The 26,181-nt window shown below is 39.1% G+C and overlaps 1 protein-coding gene across 8 annotated transcripts in view; it reads left to right on the plus strand.

The window, feature by feature from the left end:
- Window positions 1–26,181, plus strand: part of Inpp4b (inositol polyphosphate-4-phosphatase type II B) — a 702,669-nt gene that overhangs the window by 381,005 nt on the left and 295,483 nt on the right. For all 8 annotated transcript variants that reach the window (XM_034522353.2, XM_076915453.1, XM_076915455.1 and 5 more), the window contains one exon: window positions 1,591–1,707. In XM_034522353.2, coding sequence (XP_034378244.1) covers window positions 1,591–1,707 — 117 coding nt within the window. The remainder of the gene's footprint in view (window positions 1–1,590; window positions 1,708–26,181) is intronic.

Consider the following 26,181-nt stretch of genomic DNA (forward strand, 5'->3'; position numbering starts at 1 on the left):
TTGTGACACATTTCGTGACCTTAGTGAATGGGAGATCCTTATTTGAACATCTGGGGCTCTGGAGAGTGGGCTCTGCAGCTTCTTCAGCTCACCTTGTTCTTCTTAGATTTGTGAGCCGCCACTGTTCAGAATGAGTGTCTCCCCATGAACCCAGCCAGTCTGCTCCAGTCCTGGCTGGCTTAGCTCACTGGGTGCTCTGACGCAGTGGCTGGAAGAAATGATTCAGCCTGCAATTGGAGTCACTCCTATTATGAGAATGACCTAAATCCTGTGTGCAGCCCTGCATTTCCCCCTGCAGTTAGCCCTGAAGAAGCTTCCTTCCTCTGTTCTCCCACTCCTGACCCCTGCATGCAGGCAGTGAGGAGTTTGCCCCTTGCATGCATCCCTGAATCTGTCCTTTGCAGACTTGAGGTTTTAATTCTGGTAAAATGTACAGTTAGCTCATAGTTGAATTAAAAGTAGTCTTCCTTGTAGAAAGGCAGTTGGACTAGAACTGTAAAGTCATTTTCTTAATGAAAACACTTCAGGTATTATTGTAACTTGGTTATTTTTTGAACACTGGCAAATTTTAAAGTAACATGCATGCTTATTTTTTCCACTGCTCTCATTATTCTCCTGTGATAAAACACACATATCCTAAAATGTATTATCATAACTATAAAGGTGGTTTATGTTGTTCACTTTTACAATTTTATATAAAATATGCACACTTTTCTTAGATGTTTTGTTCACTGCCTGCCTCCAAATGTATGTGACATAATGCCAGGAAGAGAGCATCTTGCCTTCTGAAGGAAAGAGTGAAAGAATGAGTGGCTGAGTGGATGAATCCCACAGGCTTTTAGAAACTTTGGTAGACCTGTGGCCTAGTGAACTTTTGAAACATTTTCAAATATATTTCACTGTGTTAGTGTGTGTCTACAGTGTGATGTCAGATGCCAGCTTTCTAAATTCTGAGGCCCTGAAATGTCTTGGGGACTATATGCCAAGCAATAATTTCATTTCCCCAGTGCAGCATGCTTAGAGTTCTTCTCATTGGTTTTCACTGTGGTCCAGGTGGCAGGTAAGCCACTGCTAAACACCTAAAAGCAATCACACTCGCATAGAGGATTGAAGCAGAGTAAAAAACAACAACAAAAACAAACAAACAGCAACTTTTTTTTTAAAGGATAGCATAGAATACCTCAATGGTTTGAGAAAACAGCTTCCTTAAAATTGGTGAGGCAGAATCTTAGATCATTTGTCTAAATTATCAGTATATAATTATTATATTTTATATAGAACTTTAAATGGATGGCAACTTGACCTAAAGAAGGGTTCTGAATATAATTTTTAAAAACAAGATTTTTTTTTTAAAAGAGTCCTGAGCCACTTAAACAAAATGAGCCACTTCAGATACTCAGTATCCCTCAGTACAATGGGGCGCTGGGCTCTTGGCCCACAAGCAACACTTGGCTCTTCGGATCTCTTTTAATAGAACTATTTCCTAGAAAAGCAGACAGACACACTCTCTGTGTTCTCATTTGTCCCTGCATGCTGCCGGCTACAGTTGCTGCCTTAATGAATCCAAGTTTTCTGCCTATACTGTTTCAGGGAACAAAAGACCCACTGTTCCTGACGGGTGTCACATTCCCCTCCGACTACCCCATCTATGAAGAGACGAGAATAAAACTGACAGTCTATGATGTCAAGGATAAGTCTCATGATACTGTAAGTACTTGAACTTCTTTCTCTGGGACTAGGAAAGGTCTTCATACTTTGCCAAGCTGTGGGACTTTAGATGCTACTGGCATTTTTAAAGAGGGCTGTTTGTTCTGTACTTATATTTGTCTTATGAGTGTACTTTTCTGCATGTTGTTCCAACTCGTTTGGCTTGATACCAAAACGGCAATTGGTTAGTAGCAAAGGCTTACTGAACAGACTGATCTCTTTATAAAAAGGCTGATTTGACTTATATTTTTGCTGCAATTTGAAGCTGGTTGGATACTATTTTCGAGTGGAAGAAATTGGAACAGTTAAATAGTAGCTCAATTCTTTTAGATCTTGTAATTACTGAAAACTGGAGGTTGACATTTTTCTGCTCTCACGATTTACCTTTTCTTGTTAAGTGAGTCCTCTCTCCTGGTTAGGCAGTCTGACACTGTCCATGGATGTGTTTCTTATAACTCGTGGACAGGTAGTGAGCTGGTGGGTGATACTGAAAGAAGGCAGCCTGACCTTCCCCTTCAGGTTTCTGTGCTACTGTGAAGGTAGATGCGTGTTCAAGGCAGCAGAATGGTGGGATTGCAATAGTCAAAAGTGAAGCATGAGGCAAAGAAGAGTTTTAATGGCAGTTATGTCAGTGTGTTCCCAGGAAGGTTCCTGTTGAAGCCAAGGGAGGCAAATGGGCTTGAAAAACTATACAGATTGAAACTGTACCTAACTCTGCCTTTACTTAGATATTTCTGCTTTGACTATAATAACAGGATATAATGTGGGTAGAAGAAACTTTCACATATAGGCCACTGGTGAGGTTATTTAGTAGAGAAAAAATACATATTGAAGGGATTTATATACATCATAGTACCGGGAATGGTCACTTCTCTTAAATCATGGAATGAATGCCCAACTAAATGCACAGCATATGCACAGAATAAAAATAGCCATGGTGGTCTGCTGCAGTCTGTGAGGAAGTCTGTCCAGGCTTCTGGATTTATCTCATTCAACAGCTTTGTGACTACAAGAGCCTATCTTCTGTATGTTTCCCTTGAGGACTTTTTGTAAGAACTAAATGAGCAAATGTACATAAATGTTTAGGGTCCAGCATATAGAGAGACATGGGCAATCACTACTGCAGTTATTGCTTTGCTGACTGCCTCATAGCTACTCGTAATAAGTAAAAGCCAAATAAAAATCTCATGGACAAAATTATTTTCTGCCTTTAGTAACTTTTTTCTAAAAAAAGTATGCTTTTAATTGAAATAAAATTTCATATATGCTCCAAATATTATATATACACATACATATACAACATATATGTATATATACACACATATATACATATATATGTGTGTGTACATATATATATACATATATATGTATATATATATATATATATGGAGAGAGAGAAAGAGAAATATACATATATACATATATATGTGTGTATATATATATATATATATATATATATATATATATATGGAGAGAGAGAAAGAGAAAGAGAGAGAGAACTGAAGTGGAGATAGGAATAGTACTGGGTTATAGGCCTCACAAATGCATTCCTATAGGCCTATGACTACTAGGTAGAACAGACCTCCAAAATGTTCCAAAATCCCCAAGAACAATGGCACTAACTAACTGAAGGATATTCAGATACATGAACCTGTACTATGTGTTTCCCATTAAAACCTTAACATAGTACGGACTAACCAATATGTCTTAATCTCCTACAATCCCCATCATCTGAAACGGGGATGCTTATTAATCCTCCACAGGTAAACAGTTTGTGGCTTGCCATTCACGCTTTTTATTAACTTTAGTTCTGGGAACTAATTATGTGGATTTTTAAAAAGATGTGCTTCCTCGACACTAGGTTAAAGTGTTGGGTGAGCTGGAATCTCTTGATGTGGAAGAAAATGTTTGGAGCTTGAACGTACTTGGGAGACGCAGCTGACTTTCACTCCGGGAATGCTGTTAATTAAACTATAACCTATTCCTTAAAATAGCTCTTAAAATAATCTTGGTGATGGAAGTGTAAATAGAAAATACATCTCATTAATATGCTAATAGTCCCCATTGATGCATGTGATCTCACATCTCTTCCCTCCTCTCTTCAAGTTCTCTTCTGGGTAGGGTGAGGACATAAGTGGGTTAAAGTACAGCTTATACTTACTTAGCAACCAAAGAGTTGTAGATCCTAATACTTCTGAGCCAAAGGAGTGAGACTGAATGTGTATGTTTCACAGGATCGGGGATTCTATACATATACTTTAAAGTATTTTAAATTTCTGACTCCAGCAGGCCTCTGATCATATTAGACCCAGAATAATCAGATCTGACTGGTTAAATGCTAGTTGGCTGAGGCAGTGACCCAGTTGTTTGAATCGTCCTATGATGTTTATTGTTGCTTAGAGCTAACCAGTCAGATCAGTGTGATAGCTCCCTACTCTGTGCTCAAGTGTCAGAGCTCTGAGAGAGAAAAGGTGACATTTTCTCTGGACCCAATGCACCTATCATGGGGTGGCCTAGCTTTTCTTTTTACAGTTTTCTAAACAACTGATCTAAGATTGATTATCTCAGCGGTCTCAGCTCATACACGATTATTCTTCATAGGGATGAGAGGAGTCTGTTGCTTCAGAATGACTGCCCCTCTTCCTTCATATCCTTCATAATCTCTTGCATGGTAACACTGCCCTCTGAAACAGACTGAGAAGGTGGCATTGAGCTAAGGGTTGAAGGGAAAGATAAGTGCTATCAAGGTCATTACCGAGGTTCATAAAAATTTGGTCCTTTCCTCATTATAAAAAAATATATATATTTTCAGCATGGGTTGCTGTGATATCCCACTGATTGATAGGGATGTAACATCTGAAGCAGAAGCACATGGGCTAAGAGAAGAGAGGCTAAGTTCTTGGAAAGCAGTTGATGTTTTGGGGCTGTATTCTGGTCATAGGCAGCATGTAAAATCTCCTGAGATGTGAAATTTAAATAAATGTATCTTTCAGAGTGTGATTTACAAGGTTCGGCCTCAGGGAAAAGGAAGGAAGTGAAGTCTTTCATATTTTGTTAAGAACTTCTGAGCAAAGAGAGACTTGTGGCAAAAAAATATATCAGTATCAAAACTGGTTTCCCTCCTCTTTATCACTAATTTAGGGAGGTGGAAGGTACTGGATGAAGTTTCCACAGCCCTGCTGAGGAAGACTATCTAAACAGTCAGCCTATGATTAGGTCAGACCATTGCTTCTGCCTGTGGTTGAAATGTGAATTTCTACGCTTATTTTGCAGAAGTACACACTGACCTCCTTGTTTTTGCTGTGGGGGTAAATAATCCTTTGCTGTGTCTGTCACTGAATTAGTGTGTAACACAGAATCTGGTGTGCAGTGGACACTGGACCATCGTAGGGTGAGGTGATATAGCCTACAACATTGTAAAAACAGCCTGTTACTGCTATAGCTTCTCACTAGATCAGCATCAACACTGGATTCAAAGTTATTGCTTCCTGTGTTCTCTGCCCCAGGTGGATTAACGTTAGCACAGATTCATCCCTAGGGAGAAGGACTCAGTACTCTTTGTCTGTGATTTCTGTGTTGGCTCTTTCAGAATATTCAGTCTAACAGTTAAGAAACAAATTCTGTTATCAGAGAAAGTCACGATGCAGTGAGAGACAGAAGGCAACTGAGATAATGAACCACTCTACCAACTGCTCTGTGCATGCTTCCTTTTAGTTACACAACAGTCTGTTAAGTGTGTTATCACTGTGACCACTCTGAAGATGTAGCTGGTATCTGGAGAATTCCAGATGTTTAGAGACCCTCAGTTCTCCAAGCTCTGTTGTGATGCATGCATCCTTGGTAAGCTTTCCTTCACTTTTATGTCCATGTATATTTTTATGTCAACAGATGTAATAAGCTCTTAACATAGAGCTTAAAAGTGCTTAAAAGTTTATTATTTTAAAAAGAGTCAATGTTCATAAGCAGGGACAACCTACAAACCAAATTGTTAGCATTTTATATATATATATATATATATATATATATATATATATATATGCCTCAGTGTCTAAATATATTGTATAATGAAGGGGTTAACAATCATTCATAAAGGAAAAAAATAGTGATTAAAACTATTTGTGACATTTCTAAGTTTATGGCTCAAACATTTGCTTTGTTCCTTTAACCTTGTTTGTTTGTTCTTTTGTGTTTTTTTGTGGCCTTTCAGCCTGCTCCTTCTCTCAGCTCTGGCCTTTGAGAAGACACAGTTTACTGTGAGATCTATAGATCCAGACAGAAGGGGTTCCCCTGCTTCAGTTTGCTACTCTTTCTGAAGGAGTTAGCCCTACTTCTGCCCGATGAAAGGTGGCCTACATTTAGAAATGGGATGTTTATTTTGTACTACTGTATATTTTTTCACAGAATAACATGGAGGGATATGAAATGATGAGTTTATTAGCTACAGATGCCCATGTATCCTCTGCCCAAGATAGAATATGAGCCATTCAATTTATTTCAGAAAATTCCCTTGTGCCTTTATGCAGTTGACAGATATCCCATACAGACTCAGACAACCACTGTCTCATATAGCTACTTCATTTCTTCTTGAAATTTATAGGGTTGAAGTAGTATAGAATGTTTCATCTAGTGACTAATGACAGTTGCTCAACATAATGTTTAAATTTATTTATTTGCTGTGTGGATCAATTCCCCATCCTTCTTCATTGCTGAATCACAAGCTTTTGTGACAGGCCACAATTTATTTATTCATCTCTTTATTGATAGACACTCAGGTTGCTCCTAGAGTTTGACAATGATGAATGAAATGTCAAATACCTGTGTTTTTATTCTCTTGGAGATATACCAGGGAGTGTAATTGTTAGATCACAGGGCAGATTCATGTTTACCTTTCCTAAAACAATCAAACTATGTCACACGCCCCACTTGCTCTTTGTTAGCTGATATTACTAGCCTGTTCATTAGCAGGATTTCGTGATGTGCACTTCATGATCACTAATTAGGCTTCCACATGAAGCACATTGTTCCGTGAAGAATTTCACCTTTACCTTTGTAAGGTTTCCTAATGAGGGCTGTCAATGGTGTGGTCCTTCTCTTCCTAACACACACACACACACACAGAGAGAGAGAGAGAGAGAGAGAGAGAGAGAGAGAGAGAGAGAGAGAGAGAGAGAGAGAGAGAGAGAGAGAATGGCCCACTGTGAACAAGTCCACGTGGGAACTTGCTAGCATGTGTGGCCTATGAAGATGTGAGGATATGCTGTCCAGGACAGCAATAGGGTCTGTAACTGAAAGTACCCTAAAGCAGGTCAGAGTAGAGAAGGCAGAGAATAGCAGTCACCTAGATACTTCCTGAAATGTGAGAACTCTCTGAACTATGTAGGAGGAAGTTCACCAGAGCTGTCAGATATCACGTAGAAACCTGCCTTGTGCTGGTAGACTCAGTAAGCTATAATTTATTCATGATTCAAAGTGGACCTTATATCACTTACCTGATAACTAATCATGTGATATCTGACCAACCTCTGAGGTCTGTGATAAGGCTGGAGCCCTGGACTTAAAGAGCGTGTTTCTATTCCCCCGTTATTTTCTCTTATTCTGGACTCCTTGCCTTGCTCCTCTTAGTCAAGTTTTCTTCAGCTGTCACCATTTGCCTGGTGGCTTAGCCCTTATTGTCTATCTGGTCATCAGTGGTGTGTCTGTCTACTCTGCAGCCCTTTGGCACAGCTGTCTCTGTGGGATGATATTTGGTAAGCTTGATGTCTGATAGCATTGAACCCTTAAACAGTCCAAATGTGGGCACTGGGGACATGGTCTTGTATTAGATTCCTACTAAGGCTTGGCTTTGCAAAACCGAAGTGTGACTCATTGCCAAAACATTTCTTCTGTTTTGCAAGGAGCAGCAGTTAGCAATTCAAAAGCTTTCACTGATCTGGCTAGGAATAGTTTTTAATTACTGTAAGTTTGTATGCACAGCATAGTGAGAACAAAGGGAAAGTGTAAAGAAACGCAGGCCTTTCTTGGAGTCATTTGAATGGAATGATAATTACAACCAGGTTAGGTTAAATTGAAGTGAACATTACTTTGAAAGTGAATGGAAAAGTCATATGTACATCAGCAGAAGGTGGTGGCCCTACTGATGAGTGTTAAGGGCCATCTGTCTGCACAACACAAAGATTCTGATCTTGTATTGTCATGATCTTGGTTGTTTGAGTGTCATGCATTAAGTTGAACTGTCTCTTAATGTGTAGTCATTGACGAGGTCTCTAAATGTTGTGCTGGCAGTGGCTTACTGTACTGTAGTGTGAAGGAATTCAGTGTGTTAGTGTGCAAAGACAGTAGTCTTGAATACAAACTGTGGGAATAGTTTTGAACCCTATCAAAGACTGTTACCTTTGGAAGGCCCCACAGATATTTATTTTACTACATATGCAGCTTATTATTTTAATGTAGCATGTCTATTTTTTAAATTGTCATTTGATTTCTTTTGAAGAAAGTATTGACAAGTGTATTGTATTCAACTCTGAGTCCACTCCACTTCTACTTAGAATAGTAAGAGACTATTTTAGCTGCTACACTTGCTTGTCCTTCTCAGATTTCAGCTGAGATGTAATGGAATGTGCAGGGTTGCTTGCTCAGGCCCCAGAACAACAAAGAACCCTGGGTCTTATCTCAGAAACTTTAGTCTGTATTTGTAATTCATACATACACACAAATATAAATATGAATCTGTACATTAATATTCATGTATGTGACTGTGTTGTTAGGTACAACTTTAAATTTTAAATTCAAGAGTCAAGTTCTTTTATAGCTGAAAAAAGACCAAACTGTACTTGGAAATGTTATTGAAAGGATAGCATTTGTCTCTTCAAAGAACTTTAGCAGCTAATGGAGCCTACAGGCAGAGCATGCCTTTTGGATGGAGAGTCAAAGACATGGCGTTTAGTGGTTTAGTGTGGTGTCTCTGGTCTCAGATCTGCTACAGGCTGTGTGGACGGGGATTCTCAGCTTCTACTCTTCTGAAGTGGAGACTTCAATACCTTCTCTGTCAGTGACTGGAAGGAAAATGTAAAACTCCCACAAAGTTGCTTCAAGGAAAGCAAGGTGCAATGGGAATGCCAATGCTGGGCACATGTGCTGCATGTTTGTTTTACACTCAGAGTTCTTTTTTGAGTGGTACTGTATATGTCTTAGAGAAGACTCCATGGTACCAGACCCCATAAGGTTGACTGTCTCTGCTGAGTATCTTTCATCCTGGTACTTGTCTGTGTTCTTGCTGCATGATTTGTGGCTGGTCCAAGTCTGTAAGATGCTCTAGGGCTGGGTCACTTTGACATCTGTGAAGGCCAGTGAGCAAAACTACATTTTTTCTATATAGTTTTTAAAATTGCTCTAATACTCTGCCTTCTGATACTGTGACATTCATTTCCTGAGAGTCTCTGTTTCAGGAAGGGAAGGAAAAATACAAAGTGTGATGACTGCACAGCCATGAACCCACTTTACACTGTAACCAAGTCATCTTGAGTCTTTGTTCTCATTTCTGCCCCATTATATTGTCAGTATGTCTATGGATCCATCTTCTGACATTTCTGCCCCATTATATTGTCAGTATGTCTACGGATCCATCTTCTGAAATGACCGGTGAAGAAGAATGAGGACAAAAATAGACGCTTCTTTCACTTGCTGCACTGTGCTACAAGTTTCTCTGTCCTTTCTGTTCCAGTCACCATCCAGTTTCATGTTTGAGATGTCATTTCTACTTGACTTGTCAATGGTCTTGTAGGATCCTTTGACCTTGAATGTGGCAGAGAGTAAAGGCAGTGAGAAGGTGATTGTCTAAGATTTGTGTAGGCATCCTCTGATTTTTTTTAAGACATGTTAAATTGGGGAAAAGATTAGTTGAATAGCTCTTCCAAAACTCAATCTCATATGAAATTCAAGCAACTCTACAAATGTCACCATGCTCCAAATATACATAAAACCTGTCCCCTCCCCTTCCCTACTCCAAGAGACTAGCCAATTGGACAGACTCACAGAAACACCAACGATCAGTAAAAGAAAGATATAAATGGCATTATTAATTACACATTAGACATGTCAAGTAGTGGGAATTAATGAATGGTAGACTAGAGGGGTAAGATTGTTTCACAGCTATGTACTTACTTCACTCTTAATTCTGTTTGGGACATATCAAAAAATAAAGATTAATTAATTGATATGGAACATGACAGCTTACAAATAATTTGTAAACAGAGTATCACATTTGATTCCCATGGAGTCCCCGTGAGTTCACTACAAAGATGAAGCTGGAAACCAAATTTAAGTTGCTCAATGTCATAGTTAATTGTGGTCAAAGTTCAATTCTAAAAGTAAACCCACTGACAATAGGAAGTGTCTCAGCAACAGGGTTAAAGTACACCTAATTTTATTGTGCCTTTCACTTTGAAGGTGACTTTCCATCTTTTCACTACTGAAAGTAACCTACTCTTTTTTATATGATCAGTATCTGCCTCTAAGTTGAGCCTCCTGAAGAAGGAAAAGGGTCTCAGTATTTGAAGACTCTTCAGATGTTGATCCTAATGTCTTAGACAGTGCCAGATTCTCTAGAAGCCAGTAGATCTCAGTTCTATGCGTAATACCGTGGTTGACTTTGACTGTTCATTTCCATTGTGATGAACCTACTTAATGTTGCTGTGTAAAAGGGACAACTGTGACAACTAAGTGTCACTGGTTCCCTCCCTGTCACCCCTCCTGTCCTGTGGTTTGCTCAGTGGCAGAAGCAAGGCTTAGGTATAGGTAAGCAGATCAACCTTTGAAAGAATCTCAGACATGTTGTCAAGTGATTAGGGGATCTCATCCCAGGGTGCTTATGTCAGGTTAAAATCAGACAAGCTTGAGTCTAGAGCTACATAGTACAGTACCACTTCCTCAAAGGGGTTTCCTAAAGACTGTTTTTGCTGCATTAAGGTTTAGTTGTGTCACAGTGTCATAAGTTCTTTTAACTTTTATGCTATACAAAGTCCTGCTATGTACTAACTTTAAAGATGCCACACACACATGGTTTGTTTCTATCAAATTGATTTCATTTTGATTAATTTCACGTACAGATGGAAAAAACCATGTGGGCAAATCTAAGCAGTCATTTGGAAGTAGACACAGGAAATGAAGAGCGAGTAATAAGACATGCTTTGTTTTCTAGAAATATTTGTCTAACAGTTGCATGATTAGCTACCCACATCTCTCTCTCTCTCTCATACACACACACACACACACACACACACACACACACACACACACACACGACTACAAGAGAGGTGCCATGTTTCTAGGGCTCTGTGTTTTATTATCTAATGTAAAGAAAGGATTTCATCTGCTTTCTCTCTGCTAGGAAGCACACATGCACACGCACACATACACACACATACACATGCACACACCAAGGGTCACATGCAGCCATTGCTGACGCTCCCTCAGCATGTCTCTGTGTGCATGTGCGTGTGCATGTGCGTGTGCATGTGCGTGTGTGTGTGTGTGTGTGTGTGTGTGTGATGCCATCAGAAATCCAGGATTCTCTTACTTCATCACTTCTCCAATCGTCCTTACCTCTAGTCCTCTTTTTCTCCCTCTGCACAAATGCAAGACAGGTGCTGCTCTTCTAGGCCTTTGTGTTTCATTATCTAATCCAGAAAGAAACAAAGAAAGCGATTCATGTACCCTCTCTCTGCTAGGAAACATACCCCTAAGCCCTTCTTGAGTCTCATTAGCCAGGACTGTGCCCCATGTGTCTGTCCTCCCCTCTTTGTACTAGAGTGTATGAAAAATGGCAAAGTAGAATGATTTTGGATTAAGCAAGTAACAGTGGGTTTGAAATAGAGATAAGGGAGGTAGCCTTACAGAAGTGACCTTGAAAAGGGAAAGATTTTTCAAAAACAAGAAAAATAGGATGAGAAACTAGTCCATGGTAAGATTAGAGCCTTGGAACACAATGGCACATTGGGAATTAGCAGTGGTCAGGCTCTGCTACAAATGAGGAAGCATGACAAGACAAAAGAGAGCAAAGCAGAAGATAGCAGAGGTGAAACTCAAATTATAAAAGTTTTAAGATGGAGAGAATGGGATGGACTGCAGGATCTGCAGGAATATCACGAAGATGAAAAACTCTGAATTTAGTGATTTGGTGTCACTGACCTCTTCTTGCCTTAGTTAAAGAATGGTTGAAAATTAAAGGGAGTGGTGAGACTTGGAGGCTAAATCTAAACCAGAAGTGGAAGGATGTGTGTCAGTGAGCACATGGAAAGATATTACCTTAGCCTGGACTGATAACATCATGTGTTTTAGGCCATGGAGCAACCTGGGCTGAGTTCCCATAATCTTGACATAGTAGAAAGTAGTGTTCCAGAGAAGAGAGCTGGAATCTCAATCTCTATAGATGGAGAAACCAAGATATTTCATGACAAAACCAAATTTGCACAATATCTTCCCACAAACCCAGCACTTCTCTTAGTGAAAGGTTTTGGACCAATTACCCAAGTTTTGCTTTGTAAACTTTATTAATTTGCAAACTTTCATATGCAACATTATGCTTCAATTCCTTCTTTGGATCACTTTTCCAAATGAAATATAATAGTATATCCACCTTGAACTTCGCTCATTCAAAAGAAAAGTTATTAGGATATAGGGGAAGTGGACCTGTTTAGAAATAGTTCTTTGGGGTCAAGTTCATCTTCTTTGTCAGTAGTTACGTCCCTTAGCAAGCACCAAATATGAACCAGCATGTAGTACAATCCTGAAAAAAAAAAAAAACAACCAACTTGAGGTCACTGAAGCATCAAGAAGTCAAGTCACAGGAACCTCCCGAGCAGTTCTTTGGCCAGATTCTCTCAGTGGTGGGGTCACCACAAACAGAGCTCAGCAATGCTATGGAAAGTGAACTAATGCATAGGTGGCATAGGTGTCTTTAGTGAACAAGTAACCAATGCAAACAAAGGAAACCAATGTACAATGCTCTCTCTCCCACTGTCTGTGGGGTTATATTTACACTCCATCACACGTCCTTTCACGTGTCTGCTATAGCTAAACATCCTTTCACCTGTGTCTACTTCAGGAAAACAGTCTTTCATGTGTCTTCTCCAGCAAAACATCCTTTCACTTGTGTGCCCCAGCAAAGCATCACTTGACATAACTGACTTTCCAAACAAACTAGAAGTTTCCACTTCAAGTGTCATTGTGACTTCTCAAGGTGTGAAGGAGATCTGTGCTATCTAGTTATCTAATACTAGTTACACTGATCAACGCAAAATTTTCTGACTAGTTTGACAAAACCAAGGCTACAAAGTAAACGTGATAAAAACAGTTAGAAGAACAGAGAGAAGACTGGGCCAGAAAAGTTCCTCGGCAGTGGGATATGTGCTGTTTGCTTGAATCAGCTCAGCAATGCTGCAGTCTGGGAAGCTCCCCCTTGTATTAACAATCAACTTCATTATTTTATGTATTCAAAAATAAATACTTACTTTTGCTGAAGACAAACCCAGCTCATTTACAAAAGTGAATGTTAACATAAAAGTGCATCGGTTCTTTAAAAAGCATTCTGACATTATTGTTAGGCTTGTTGTGCACTGGGTTTATATCCAGACTCCACTCTTAGATTCTGTGAGCAGTGGCCAAGTCAGTTAGTGTGTCTGGATTTCCATTTATAAGTCAGGAAAATGAGAGATAGCTATAATAAGTTTGTGAAGACAAAGTGGGATCATCATTGCAAAATAGTCGTTGTTCAATAAGAACTAGGCCTTCATCTTCTATAATTAAAACAATTGTTATATGTTTTTATTAAATGGAGCAGGGCAGGTTCTCAGGGGAACATGTAGAGGTCAGAGGACACCTTTGGGGTCTGGTTTTCTCTTTCCATCATATGATTTCCAGATTAAACAAAGGGCATCAAGCTTGGCAGCAAGCAGGTGTCTCTACCCTCTGAGCCATCTCCTTATCTTCTCAATCTTTTATCTTTATTTTTACTTAATTCTGTAATTAACATTGGAAAAGTTTTTGTTTTACTTTTGTTTGTTTTAACAATAACAAAAAATTTCTTCTTTCTTCTTGTTATTCTTATTGCTATTATTATTACAATTATTATTATTTCAATTCTCACTATCTTTCCCAAGCTAGTTTCAAACTCATGCGTTTAAGTGACCCTCCCTCCAACTTCAGGCTCACAAGTATATAGTAGCTACAACTCCGGTCATGTGCCGCCATGCTCAGCTATTTATATTTTAAGTATCAATCATCCCTATTCTGACCACCATAACAGTGAATTTTCTACATACTATATTCTATCACATCAACTAACAAACAGAGGCATGATGGGATAACAAGCCATCTGTCCTTCTGTATCATATATTTGCTCACTTAACCTCTAGAATATCTCAACAGGAGAGAGATATTACCTTTGGATCATCCTCACTGTCTAAATAAGGAGACTGAGGTACAGGCAGGGAAAGCATTCATCCAAGTGTCATGAAGCCTTAACTAGAAGTTAAGGTTTGATTGACTTCAGAGCCTGGGCTCTTAACTCTTATACGCTAACATGGCAATAGGTAACATGCTAAATCAAATTTCATTTTCCATGTATCTGTCATATTTTCCATGGATGTGATTTTACTTATATACTTTAAACCTCAATGGAACATCTGTAATCATTTCACAGAAATATTTCTATAAGTATGATAGATTTACCATTGTACGATTTCAGAGTCTTAAAAGGTCAAAAGTTACTAACCCCATCTGTCTTCTCACCTTCAGCTCTACAAAAGGGCACTTCTCTGTTAGCTACAGATGCAAAAAATAGACGTCATGACCTATCTGGGCCTCTGTTCTTCAGTCAGCCTCTTTTCCACTAGGCTACAGCACACAGAGTCAGCCTTTCAAAATAGTAGTTGTTAGAGTCAGCAGCTATTTGGGACAGAGCCCTGTTCTGGCAAAGAAAAGAGATGACTCAGTTGAAAACTGGCTCTCTTTCATGTCCAGATGCCCTTACATGTGTGAAAGCCTGCATTTGTTTATTTGGTGGGTGGGGGCAGAAGCTAAGTTTTTGGTTCAGAATGTAAAAACCTAAGTAAGCAATTTTGAGATTCTGTATAGTGCCATCAAATGGGAGGGGGCAATAAACACTCTAGGGTTGTTGCTTCCAGCCTGAGCCTGCGTTCATTGCCCCTCCCTGAAGAGGGAAAACTGAGTACTGTTTCTCATCAACACTACTCTTTGTTCTTGAAAACTGTCTCTTTCTGAGGCACACATTCCTAGCAGAGGTTCAAAGCTACATAGGAAATGCCATTAAAGACAGTGAGGGAAGTCTGTCCGGAAATCACCTGTCACCCATGTTCTCCATTTTTCTTAAAATTGTCCAGTGCAGAACCAGTGTCAGGTCTATTCCTACATTTTTTTTCAGTACATAGAATTATATGATATAGATCTTATGATCTATATCATAAGATAAGATATTATCTATATCATATAGATAAGATATTGGAGGCTCACCGAGTCTGAACTACTTTTTATTGTTAGTGAACTTTGCTTTAGAGAAAGGTTTTAGAACTCTGCACATGCCACACGGGAGCACACGCACAGGACACTGTGTCTCTTGGTAAGGAAGGTGGGGGTTGGGATTCAAAGCAAACTGCTGTACATGACCCCGAGCTGGGAACTATTATATAGATAGACACCCAGAATTAACAAATGGGTTTGAATATTGATCAGGTGTCTGTAAAATCTTAACCATTTAACTTCCTAAATGCTAGTGTTGTTTAAGCTCCTGCTATGTGCATTGCTACAATTGGTGTGTCACAGAGCTCTGTCTTAAGTTTCTCATACATGTGTCCTAACATACCAGAGAGAATCTATTTGATCCTGAACTAAAGTTTGGTTTTTGTCCTTTTGGGAATAATGTTAGGGAAAGCTTTCTTGAAACGTGATGGGATTTCAGGTTTCCTTCCTTTTCTTCCTTCTTCCTTACTCTTTAACTTTTCCTTCTCCAGTTCTTCCTTCCCACTTACCCCCTTTCCCATCTTTTATCATCCCTCCCTCCTCCTCTTCTATATTTCCTCCCAGATCCTCTCTCTCTCTCTCTCTCTCTCTCTCTCTCTCTCTCTCTCTCTCTCTCTCTCTCTCTCTCTCTCCATTACTTTTGGATAAATGTCCAAGAGCTGCACCCAGCATACATGCCTCTTTCTACATGCAGCTCCTGCTGCTGCCTTGGTATGCCTTTGGGGAGACATCTCTTGTTCTTCTTCCCTAGGTCATTGTTTTCTCTATTTCTCTATATTGTTTGTTCAAAAATACATCTCAGCAATTCCTACTGAGTAGCTGGGAAATTCTGTTCCTTGTGCACAGTCCTAGCTGGATGGCACACTTTTGAAACATTTTTTTTTGTATATTTTCTTGCTCGGTAGCTTCAATGTGTTTCCTATCATGTGTCTTTTGAAAGAACAAATAGCTTGCTCAGTTGCTTCTCCTGGTTAATGGTGACATTCTCTGTAGATTTCATTTGTTACACACATGAAAGAGGGAAAGACACGTTTATTAATATTTCATGACTATATGACTAAGATTACCATGAGGAAAATATGCACACTAAAAGATAAAAATAAAAAAAAATTATTACTTGGTTTTGAAAACATTGTATTCACATTGTAAAAATCATATGTATTTATTTATACTTTATATTTTAGCTAGTATACAAAGTAGTGTGTGTTTCCTGTGTGTTGTGATGCATGAAGTGTCCACTTATTGTAGCATATAAAAACGACAGGTTTTAACTCAAAATATGAAAATCACAAGAAGAGAGTCATTACTTGACATCAAAACCTTTATTATAACTTTATTTAATGCTTTAGTTAGGAGACAGGTATAAAAAATAATAATTTGTTTTTGTTGTAGCCATGGTGACACTGACTTTTGTTTTAGAAAGTTGCGTTACTCTTGAGACAATTTCTGTTGTTTAATTTCAGAGAGTTTACTAGCTATGGAGGCCATATAGACGTCATGCCAATCAATGGTGAGCTTTCATATTTATAAAGAGCTTAATACAGAGGAGGAGAATAGCATTTAGTAGGCCTTTTATTTTTTTTTCCCCTTACAAAGCCTGCCCGGTAATATTTCCAACCCCCTTTTCAGTAATTTAGTGTCATTATACAAAAATTAAATTCATAAGAAAAATCATAATCCTTCTATTTCAGAGAACAGACTAGCCCTAGATTCACAAGCTGTATGTACTATCATAACAGCGTTAGGTATTTCAAGGTACCCTAGTGGTAGACCCATAACAGTAGAGCACATGGTTCTAAGCTTTGAACCCAGCACTCCTAATTTGATTCATTATGACTGGTTACTTAAGTGTTAATTTGGGAGAATAAAGGTGGTGTTAATGCAATGCCTCACATCAAGCAAACTTTGAGCCTCAGCTCCAGAGTTCTGATTCTGTGATCTTAGGCAATTTTGACATCACTAAGGCTCCAATGTTCTGTTCATTGAGATGGATGCAGTAATAAGCTGTTCCTCATTTGCTGTAAGTAATAAATGATATATAATCACATGGACCCTTGGGCAGAGTTCCTGACAGCTCAAGGATTCTCCACGTGTAACTCTCTTTATTTTTCTTTTCTAACATAATAATATGTAGTAGGTAAAAGCTAGATTAGAAAATTAAGGGCATTTACGAAGCACTGTGCCTTCAAAGAAAGGTCATTCTTCCATCTTCTATTTGATTCCTGAGGTCAAATTAGAACTTTAATCACAGATGTGTACATGCATAAGTATACACAAAACATTCTCTCTCTCTGTCTCTCTCTCTTTCTGTGTATCTAAATACAGAATCCAAAATGAATAATATACAAAGATTTAGAAACATTCCAAATATTGATTATCATTTCCTAATTCCAAAGATATGAACAGTATTTGTGGAAGTGAAGACTAGGGGCTTTGGTAAAAGACTTGTGAAGAAAGACTTTTCTTATAAAAATTCTAGAGGAAGGCTTGAGGGAGGTTATCAGTTATTCAGTCAGCATTTCCCCTGAAAGTGCAAGCATTCAACTCTTTCTGATAATTGTTATAATCATAACAAAGTTTCTTTCAAAATTTATTTCTCATTCCCTCCATTTACGCCTCTGTGCTCCTTGGAGGTTATGTTGGGGATTCTAGGTAGTAGTTTATCAATGCTATCCAGAGAACATAACTTTGAATGACAGCCTCCCGTGGTCCAGAAACACTGCAAGGACTGAGGGCACCAACCACTGAGAGGTATGTTTGTTACTTGTTTGTTGCTGTCATAACATCATGACCGAAGGCAGCTTGAGGAGGAAATTTTTTATTTCAGTTTACAGCTTATATAGACCATCAGAAAGAAAGTCAGGGCAAGAAGTCAAGGCAGGAAATGAAGTGAAGATCAGGAGAAATGCTACTTACTGGCTTGCTTCTCATACCTTGTTCATCCTGCTTTCATTCAGCCCCAAGGACTCCGTCTCCAGGGGTGGTACCAACCACAGTGAGGTGCAAGCTCCCACATAAATCACTAATCAAACAAATGTCTCATAGGCTTGCTCACAGGCCAATATGTTGTAGGCATTTTATCAATTGATGATCAATTCCTTGATGACCTTAGAGTGTATCAAATTGATACACTGCAGCCATGTAACAATTGTAAGAATGCAAACAACGTAAGAGGTAACTAAGTAAGTAGGTCCTTCTTAACTCCATCCTTCAACAACCCAAGTGCATGTTGCTTGTTTCCTTTTAAGGATTTTATTTTTATCTTCAATTTTGCCATGTGCATTGGCAACTATTGAACCAGTTTGCTAGACTTATATTGGTTGTGTCTAAGTCTGATCCTATAGTGTCTTATACTGAACATTGTTGACTCATGTGTAACATTTATGAAATTGTACTGTTCTCATTATTAGACCTTGCTGTTTAGAAAAATGGCCAATGCAATGGGTCAGTTAGTATTTAAATTTTGACAGATAATGATGGTATACTCATATAACCCAGTACCCAGGAGGCTAAGCAGGAGGAGCATGAGACTGGGGACAGTAAGTACAAGATTTTATCTTTAGAAAGTATTTTTTTTAATCTTGTATTTCTTTGATGCCCTATAATTAGAGTCAATGACCAGGGCCTGGAGTGATGACTCAGTGGTGAATAGTACTGGTTGCTCATCTAAAGGACCCATCATTCCTGGCATCCACTTGGTGGCTCAACAGCATTGGTAAATACAGTCCCAGGGAATATGATTATGATGCCCACTTCTGACTGCTGTGGTCACTGTACCCATCTATTCTCAGACATAAATTCAGTCAAAATACCCATACACATACATATATATTAAGTGATATATTTATAAATAAATGATTAAGAGCTAATCTTCTGGCACCAGAGGGAATTATTTTCCTTCATATCATTTCTATGTCTTTTCCCACATACAAATTATCCCCAGAAAACCAACCTCATTTTATAAACTCGTGCACTCATGCCTCCCGGGTGTACTAGAATACTCCCAGGACTCCCAGGAGGATACTCTGGTCTGTGTTTCTCTTTCTGTCAGGTAGAGGTGCAGCTCCTAACCTCTTGGCAAATTTCTGTAAGATGCTTAGCTCATCATTTCTCCTTCATCATTTGGATTCAGTAAATGAAAAGAAGGACCAGGCCTTTCTCATTTCCCATGACAGAGGGGGGGGGTAGAGGGATGTGAAGGAGAGGAGGAGGGAGGAGGGAGGAGAGGTGGGGAACAGGGAGAAGGAGAGCTCCCAATTTTTCATCTACAACCGAAAGTGCACTCCTTCTCTTGAATAGAGTCACAAAGATGAAGAATGAGAAGTTGACTATCTCCTGACCCATGTATATCAATTCCCAAGAATCCAACCATATCACAAATGTCAGGAATCATTGAGAAAGGTGTGTCTATAATCAAGGTTTGGAGATCAAGAAAAATCTCTTGGACTTTGAATGAAAAGCTTTAGATAGTCCATCTTCTGCCTGTAGCCTGCTTTATCAGAGCTGTGGTGAAAAAGTTCTTTGGGGTGAATCCTTTCAGGCCTCAGTAACATTCTTCCCTGATTCACATTCTTTTCTGTAACCCCACATAGTCATCCTTCTCCTTTGAATATTTCATCTGTTGTATTGTGAATTAAACATTATGTTTTCAAACTCTGTATTTTTTCCTCAATGTTTTTTGAATCATTAAAGATGTGCAGACTCTTTTGTTGGTTAAGTGCTTCCATTAAATACTCACTGAGTAACAAATTCATCCTGTAAAAATAAGCATGGCTGGAGAAGATTTCAGAGCTGCACAAAGAATGCCCTCATTGTACAGAAGTTTCAACTCATGTCTGGGGAAGAACAAAGGTTTTCTACTGCCACTTCTTTAATTAATGGTTTAGTGACATGGACTCTACTGTTAGGACGTCAGATGGCTTGATCAGAGAGCATAATACTAAGCTCTTCAACATCGTGTTTTATATTCAGTATTGTGCTAGGTTTCACTGTAAAGACAGAGGTTTGTTTTTTTTTTTTTTTTCTCAAACAATGGATCAAAAAATATTATTTTCTGAATTCTTTCTTTTAACAGACAATCCAGGGTCTTTTCCCTTCCACTACCCAAACCATTCTCTTTACATTTCTGTGTCCAGTTTGAGACTCTCTGATTTCTGCCACCAAGACTTTTGCTGTCAATATTACATTGTCTTTAGGCAGTGGGCACCCTTACCAGAGATGAGAGAGGGGATATGAGCAGAGCTGAGCTCTGGCTCGCCTGACCATTGCTTAGCTTCCTTCTCTAAGAGTCTAGCAGCTTCCCTCTTCTAAAAGAGTTCCTGTTGGGGCTGGTCTCCTTATTCCTGGAGTACTCTCTCAACACATCTTTAACCATTTGAGTGATAGAACAGTGACACTTGCTTATACTCTGTAAATATACTAGCCTGTTATGTGCCACCTTGTTTTCTCTATACCTATAGGCTTCTCCTCTCCTTGTAACTATCCTGGTTCTCTTTAGAATTCTGGAGTTTGTTACATTCTCTGCAAGATATATTCCTCCAGGATGCTTTAAAGAGTCTGTTGGATTTATCTGAACACTAGATTCCCTTATTTTCATTGTATCAGGCAGAATGTTAAACTGCACAGAGATTACTAAGTGGCAGAGGTTTTTTTTTTAACATACACTAACAGTCAAATATAATTAAATTTTACTTTCTTTCTTATTCTCAATTATGTGACTTACTATAGATGTCCATGTTCTGAAACTTAATCACAGGGGTTTTATTTCATAGATAGTTGCGTCTGGTAATATTTAGCTTTAATATTTTATGGCAATTATACAGCTGTTATTTTTATGGCAATAGGAAAACACTGAGAAATTATTGCTAGGTTAAGGTCATTGTAGCTTCAGTTTATATGACCAAGATGATCATAAGGTCAAATGTAAGTTATCCCAAATGAGGAAAAATGATTGATTATTTTGGGCCACATTAAGCTACTGAAGATTGTCATTTTTTTTTTTTTAACTCATGATATGTCATCAAGAATGGTAGTTTGTATTTTTCTGCCTTGCTGAATTTTGGCTGCTTTTGCAGGGAGCGTGCATTGTGATCAGTGTCTGTGTGAAATGAGTAGTGTTGTGGACACACAATGCATTCAATTGCTGCGGCTCCTTGCCATGTCAAGTGTGACCCTCTCTAGATTAGTCAGTGTACACTGCCCACGTTCAAGTGTGAAAGTAGGAACCTGAAAACGGCAGGTGCCACCGCAAGGAAGGCACAGCCTTAGCTTTCTTTGTGTTTCTGTGGCTAGGGCTGATGGACCATTTTCACTGCAGTAAATCATCTTTGTGGAGAAGCAGAAATAATACTCTTCCTTCCCTGCTAATGCCTGTCCTTCCTCCCCCGGGTCTCTGTTGACTTTCGTATCCATGTCTATCTAGTGTAGTGAGAAGGCTCAGTGGGAACCAACATGAAATGGTTTTCAGTTTTCACTAGTTCTTGCTCCCCTGTAGTGTTATGTCAAAAATTCTTCCCAGCTGGGTAACTGATCCCTTAGCAACGTCCTAGGCAGATTAGAGAAATTTCAAGTCATTTTTCACAACTCACGTTCTGTTCAGTTGAAAACTTCAGTATCATTCCTTATACAGAAATTCCAACCCTCCAGGCCAGTCTTGGGATCTTCGCTTTCTGAGGAAGCTGTGACTTAGCTTTCTTATCTACATCTTCTTCAGGGGAGGATTTGCTTGCTAGCCTTTGGACTTTCTTCCTCTTCTTTTTCTTTTATGGAGAGGTGGGAAGAAAGCAAAGGGGTTGAGCCAGACCATTCATCTTTTACGTTACTAGGAGTGTTGGTTTATGGGGATTATTGTTGCTTTCTAGGCAGCTGCTTGTTAGTGGCATGGATGTCGGTTCTGGCAACATATAAGGGCCAGAGAGAGAGAGAGAGAGAGAGAGCTTCCTTTCTGCAATCATCTGAACCAGATCCTGTGGCTACACTTGTAGGTTCTTGCTATAGAAATGTCTCACCTGCCCAGAGTCCACAGCTATGGGGTTAAGGTGAGACAGGTCCCATGCAGCTTTCTTCCTATAACCCCACCTTCCTATCGGATGTATCATGGGAGAGCTAGATGCAGTGCTGAAATCACTACTCTTCTCTGACATCCATCTTTTTTCAGTTTGCTTTTTTCTCATTCTAGTTGAATACAAGGTAGATCAGGAAAACACCACATGAATGGAAAGACACAAGATGCTAGCATCTCCAGCTCCATTTGATGTTCTCTTAGAACAACCTTATTTAGCATGTTGGATAAGGGGTGGGTTAACCTCACATTTGGGCAATAGTTTAGGGTAAAATATAAGACTGATATTCTTCTTTTCTGTGTCTTTTAACGTTAAGTAAAGGGACTTGGAAGGCTACTGTGACTTTTAAGTCCACTTCAGATACCCAAGGAATCTTGCCAACTAATTGGACTATTTGTTCACAGTTCTGTTTATATTGTTTTGTCAAATTTAAGGTTCATCTCCCTACTATCTCACAGTCTGATGGGCAGAAGTACCAGAGAAAGATGTTAGACATCTGGCAACCAAGTGATAGGCATAGCCGCTTCCCCTTGATCATCTCACACCTCCACTCAGACATTCTGTTACCCAGGTCATTAGAAGGAGCCCAGGGACGAAAGCAGAGAATTCAATTCTAGTCTGATGGCTCAGCAACTCATCTCAGCTTCACCCTTCCCTGTCTCCGATGATTCATCACAGGGAATGCAGATGAGCCTACCTGCTCATATTTATCTTTCAGGGATGCTGGAAGACAAATGAGATAATATCTGAAAAACTTGGGGAGGAATATGATGTGATGCACAGCTCAATCATTCTTCCACCTGCTATGAGAGGTGTCTGTGTGCTGCTCTAGATACATGAAAGACTCATGGAAGTCTTTGGAATAGTTCTTCTGTTTCTCTTGAGAACACACATTCTCTTGTTTCTTTTAAGGCAAGTGGTACCTTCCCATTCTTTGAACTTACTTCCATATCTAAAAATGGGTAGTAAAATAATATACAACTCCCAGAGTTCCTGAGAGCCAAAAAATTCAAAGAGTAAAAAATGTATGAACTGTGAGGGCATTTTGAAATACAAATGAGGAAATATCTATATTAAATATGCATTATAATCTATTAGTCAGTTTTATTTATAGCAAAAACACTTGAGGTTATTAAATTATAAAGTGAAACCTTTGCCTCATAGTTTTGGAGGTTCAGGATTGGTGTTCCCATCATTTGGGGCTTTTGGTAAAAGCATTGAGTGACAGTGTCAGGTAGGATGGGATAGGGTCCATTTGGAGCAAATTTCATGAAGTGAACCAGGAAGCAAAGAAATTCTCAGGTCCCAAAATGCCTTCCAAGTGCACACCTCTATTATATAAGTATATTCTGTAAGCCCATATTCTTTATAGATCTACAATCCGCTAAATATCACCACTCTAAGGACCATGTTTTTAATGTGTGGGCCTTTAAGTGGTGTTCAGCATCTAAACTATAGCATGCATAAAATAATAGAACTCTGTATAAAGTATGTTCTTATGCATATATATATTCATAAGGTATATATATATATATATATATATATATATATATTCCTGTTACTGTAGTAATTGGATGGTCCATCTGGAGGAACAAAACTTTGTATTTATTAAATTGATATAAGCACATGAAATAGTCAATTCATTGGTACTCTGAAAATTTGAAAACATGCACACACACATTTGGCATGTTTGCTTGTGTTACCGGATTTTCAGAGGTAATTAAAATTAGATTTTTAACTGCAACATTTTCTGAACCTTGCCTCTGCTAATGGCATTTAAGCTTTAGTGAGGTCTATGTCATTTAACATTGGAAGAACTACAAGAACACAACAAGCTTTCAGAGAGAAATTCCTTTTCATTTTACGAATTCTGTAATCCATATGTTCTTCCCAACTTTCTGCTGAGCACTTAGCTATGTGCTTTTCAATAAGTGACTCCTTTTTTTATCTTCCTAGATTATAAGAGTTATGGATGTGTAATTTTACAATGATTTTAATTTGCACCCCTGTCAATGTTGATACAATTTGTTCAGGACACCATATCCTACGTCTTCTCTTCCTTTCATCTCCAGAGAGAACTTTTGCAAGTTGCTCACATCAGAATATGACTACTCCTTTAATTTTTTTCTTTTAATTTACATGTAGTGTGGTGTTTGTGTGTGTGCATATGTATGCACATGCATGCACATGTGTTCATGCATGTGTGTGTATTTGCCACATCATGTGTGTGTAGATTAGAGGACATGTGGGTACCGTTATCTTTTTGTACTATCTGGGTTTTAGAGATCAAACAAGGATCACTAGCCTTGTCGGCCATTGACATAATCTGCTGAGCCATCTTGCCTGCCCAAAGCACAGTTATTATTACTCCACCACCAAACTGAACTTTCTTGAGGATGGAGCTAAAGAAGTGAGCACACACAGGGATGTTGTTTGTATCTCTTATATTTACTAAGCTGTTTCATGTTCCTCACGTGCACCCTGAGCTTCTGGAAGCACCTTCTGTGTCACCTGTCTGAGATGTTGTTCATTCACACTGTTCACTACTCTCGCCTACTTCATCCAAGTGGGCTGAGTGTTGTCCGCCTAGACATCAGTTCCCAGTACTCAACAATAAGGAAAAAAATTAATTCCAAGATTTGGACAGACTCTACATATTTTCTTTTCTTCTTCTTTTTAATTTTCTTTTTTTATTGGATATTATATTTACATTTCAGATTTTATCCCCTAACTCCATTTCCACCACCACCCAGGAACCCCCATCCGATCCCCCCTTCTCCTGCTTCTATGAGGATGTGCCTCCACCTACCCCCCCTACTCCCACTTCCCCACCCTCGAATTCCCCCCCACTCGGTGTTCAGCCTTCATGGGACCAAGGATCTCCTGTCCCACCTATGCCTGACAAGGCCATTCTCCCCTACATATACAGATGGAGTCATGGGTCCCTCCCTATGTGCTCCCAGGCTGGTGGTTTAGACCCTGGGGAGCTCTGGTTGGTTGATATTGTTGCTCTCCTCATGGGGCCACAAACCCTTTCAGCTCCTTCAGTCTTCTCTCTAACTCCTCCATTGGGAACCCCTTGATCAGATCAATGGTTACCTGTGAGCATCTGCCTCTGAATATGTCAGACTCTGGCAGACCTCTAAGGAGATAGCCATATCATGCTCTTGTCAGCATGTATGTATGTCATATTTATGTCCTGACATACATATCAGCATCTACCTTTGGTGACTGCACATGGGATGAATACCCAGGTAGAAGGATCTCCAGACAGCCCCTCCTTACATATTTTCAAAATAACCTCTGCCATCTTATACACAGATTATGAGAATGAATGTTTCATGATATACTAATCTTCTTTAGATATATAAATTTAAAACATGGCAGAAGAAACAAGTATTTTGTGTCATGGTTATTTTAAATTGAACTAACCTTTTTACTGTTCCGAGCCCCTCCGTGTCCCCTTCGCCCGTGAAAAAAGACACGTGAGGCAATGTTCGGGTAGTTACTACAGTGAGGCTTTACTTTTTGTATAAGCAGAAGCGGAAAGATGGAAAGCCCAGAAAAGGCACTGCTTAAATACACCCTAGAGTGACGTGTTCACTTCTGATTGGCTGTTCACTCATTACCCATACTACGCCCCGGGATGGGCAGTGACTTTGGCGCGCTTTTTGCCTTTTGCACCTGCACAGTCAGTTGTTTACTTGTGGAGACACGGGATGTCAGCACCATCTTGCAATGGCGGAATGTATCACCGCTAACCGCGGCTTCCTACATTTTACTTCTCCAATTTTCTGATGTTTAAGTACATTGTGATTTTAATTTTGTTTTGTGAAAAGACTCTTGTGCTTCTATATTCTTATTTCTGTGCTTAGTAGAA

The sequence above is a fragment of the Arvicanthis niloticus genome, chromosome 18 (assembly GCF_011762505.2).
Source record: "Arvicanthis niloticus isolate mArvNil1 chromosome 18, mArvNil1.pat.X, whole genome shotgun sequence".
Lineage (NCBI taxonomy): Eukaryota > Metazoa > Chordata > Mammalia > Rodentia > Muridae > Arvicanthis > Arvicanthis niloticus.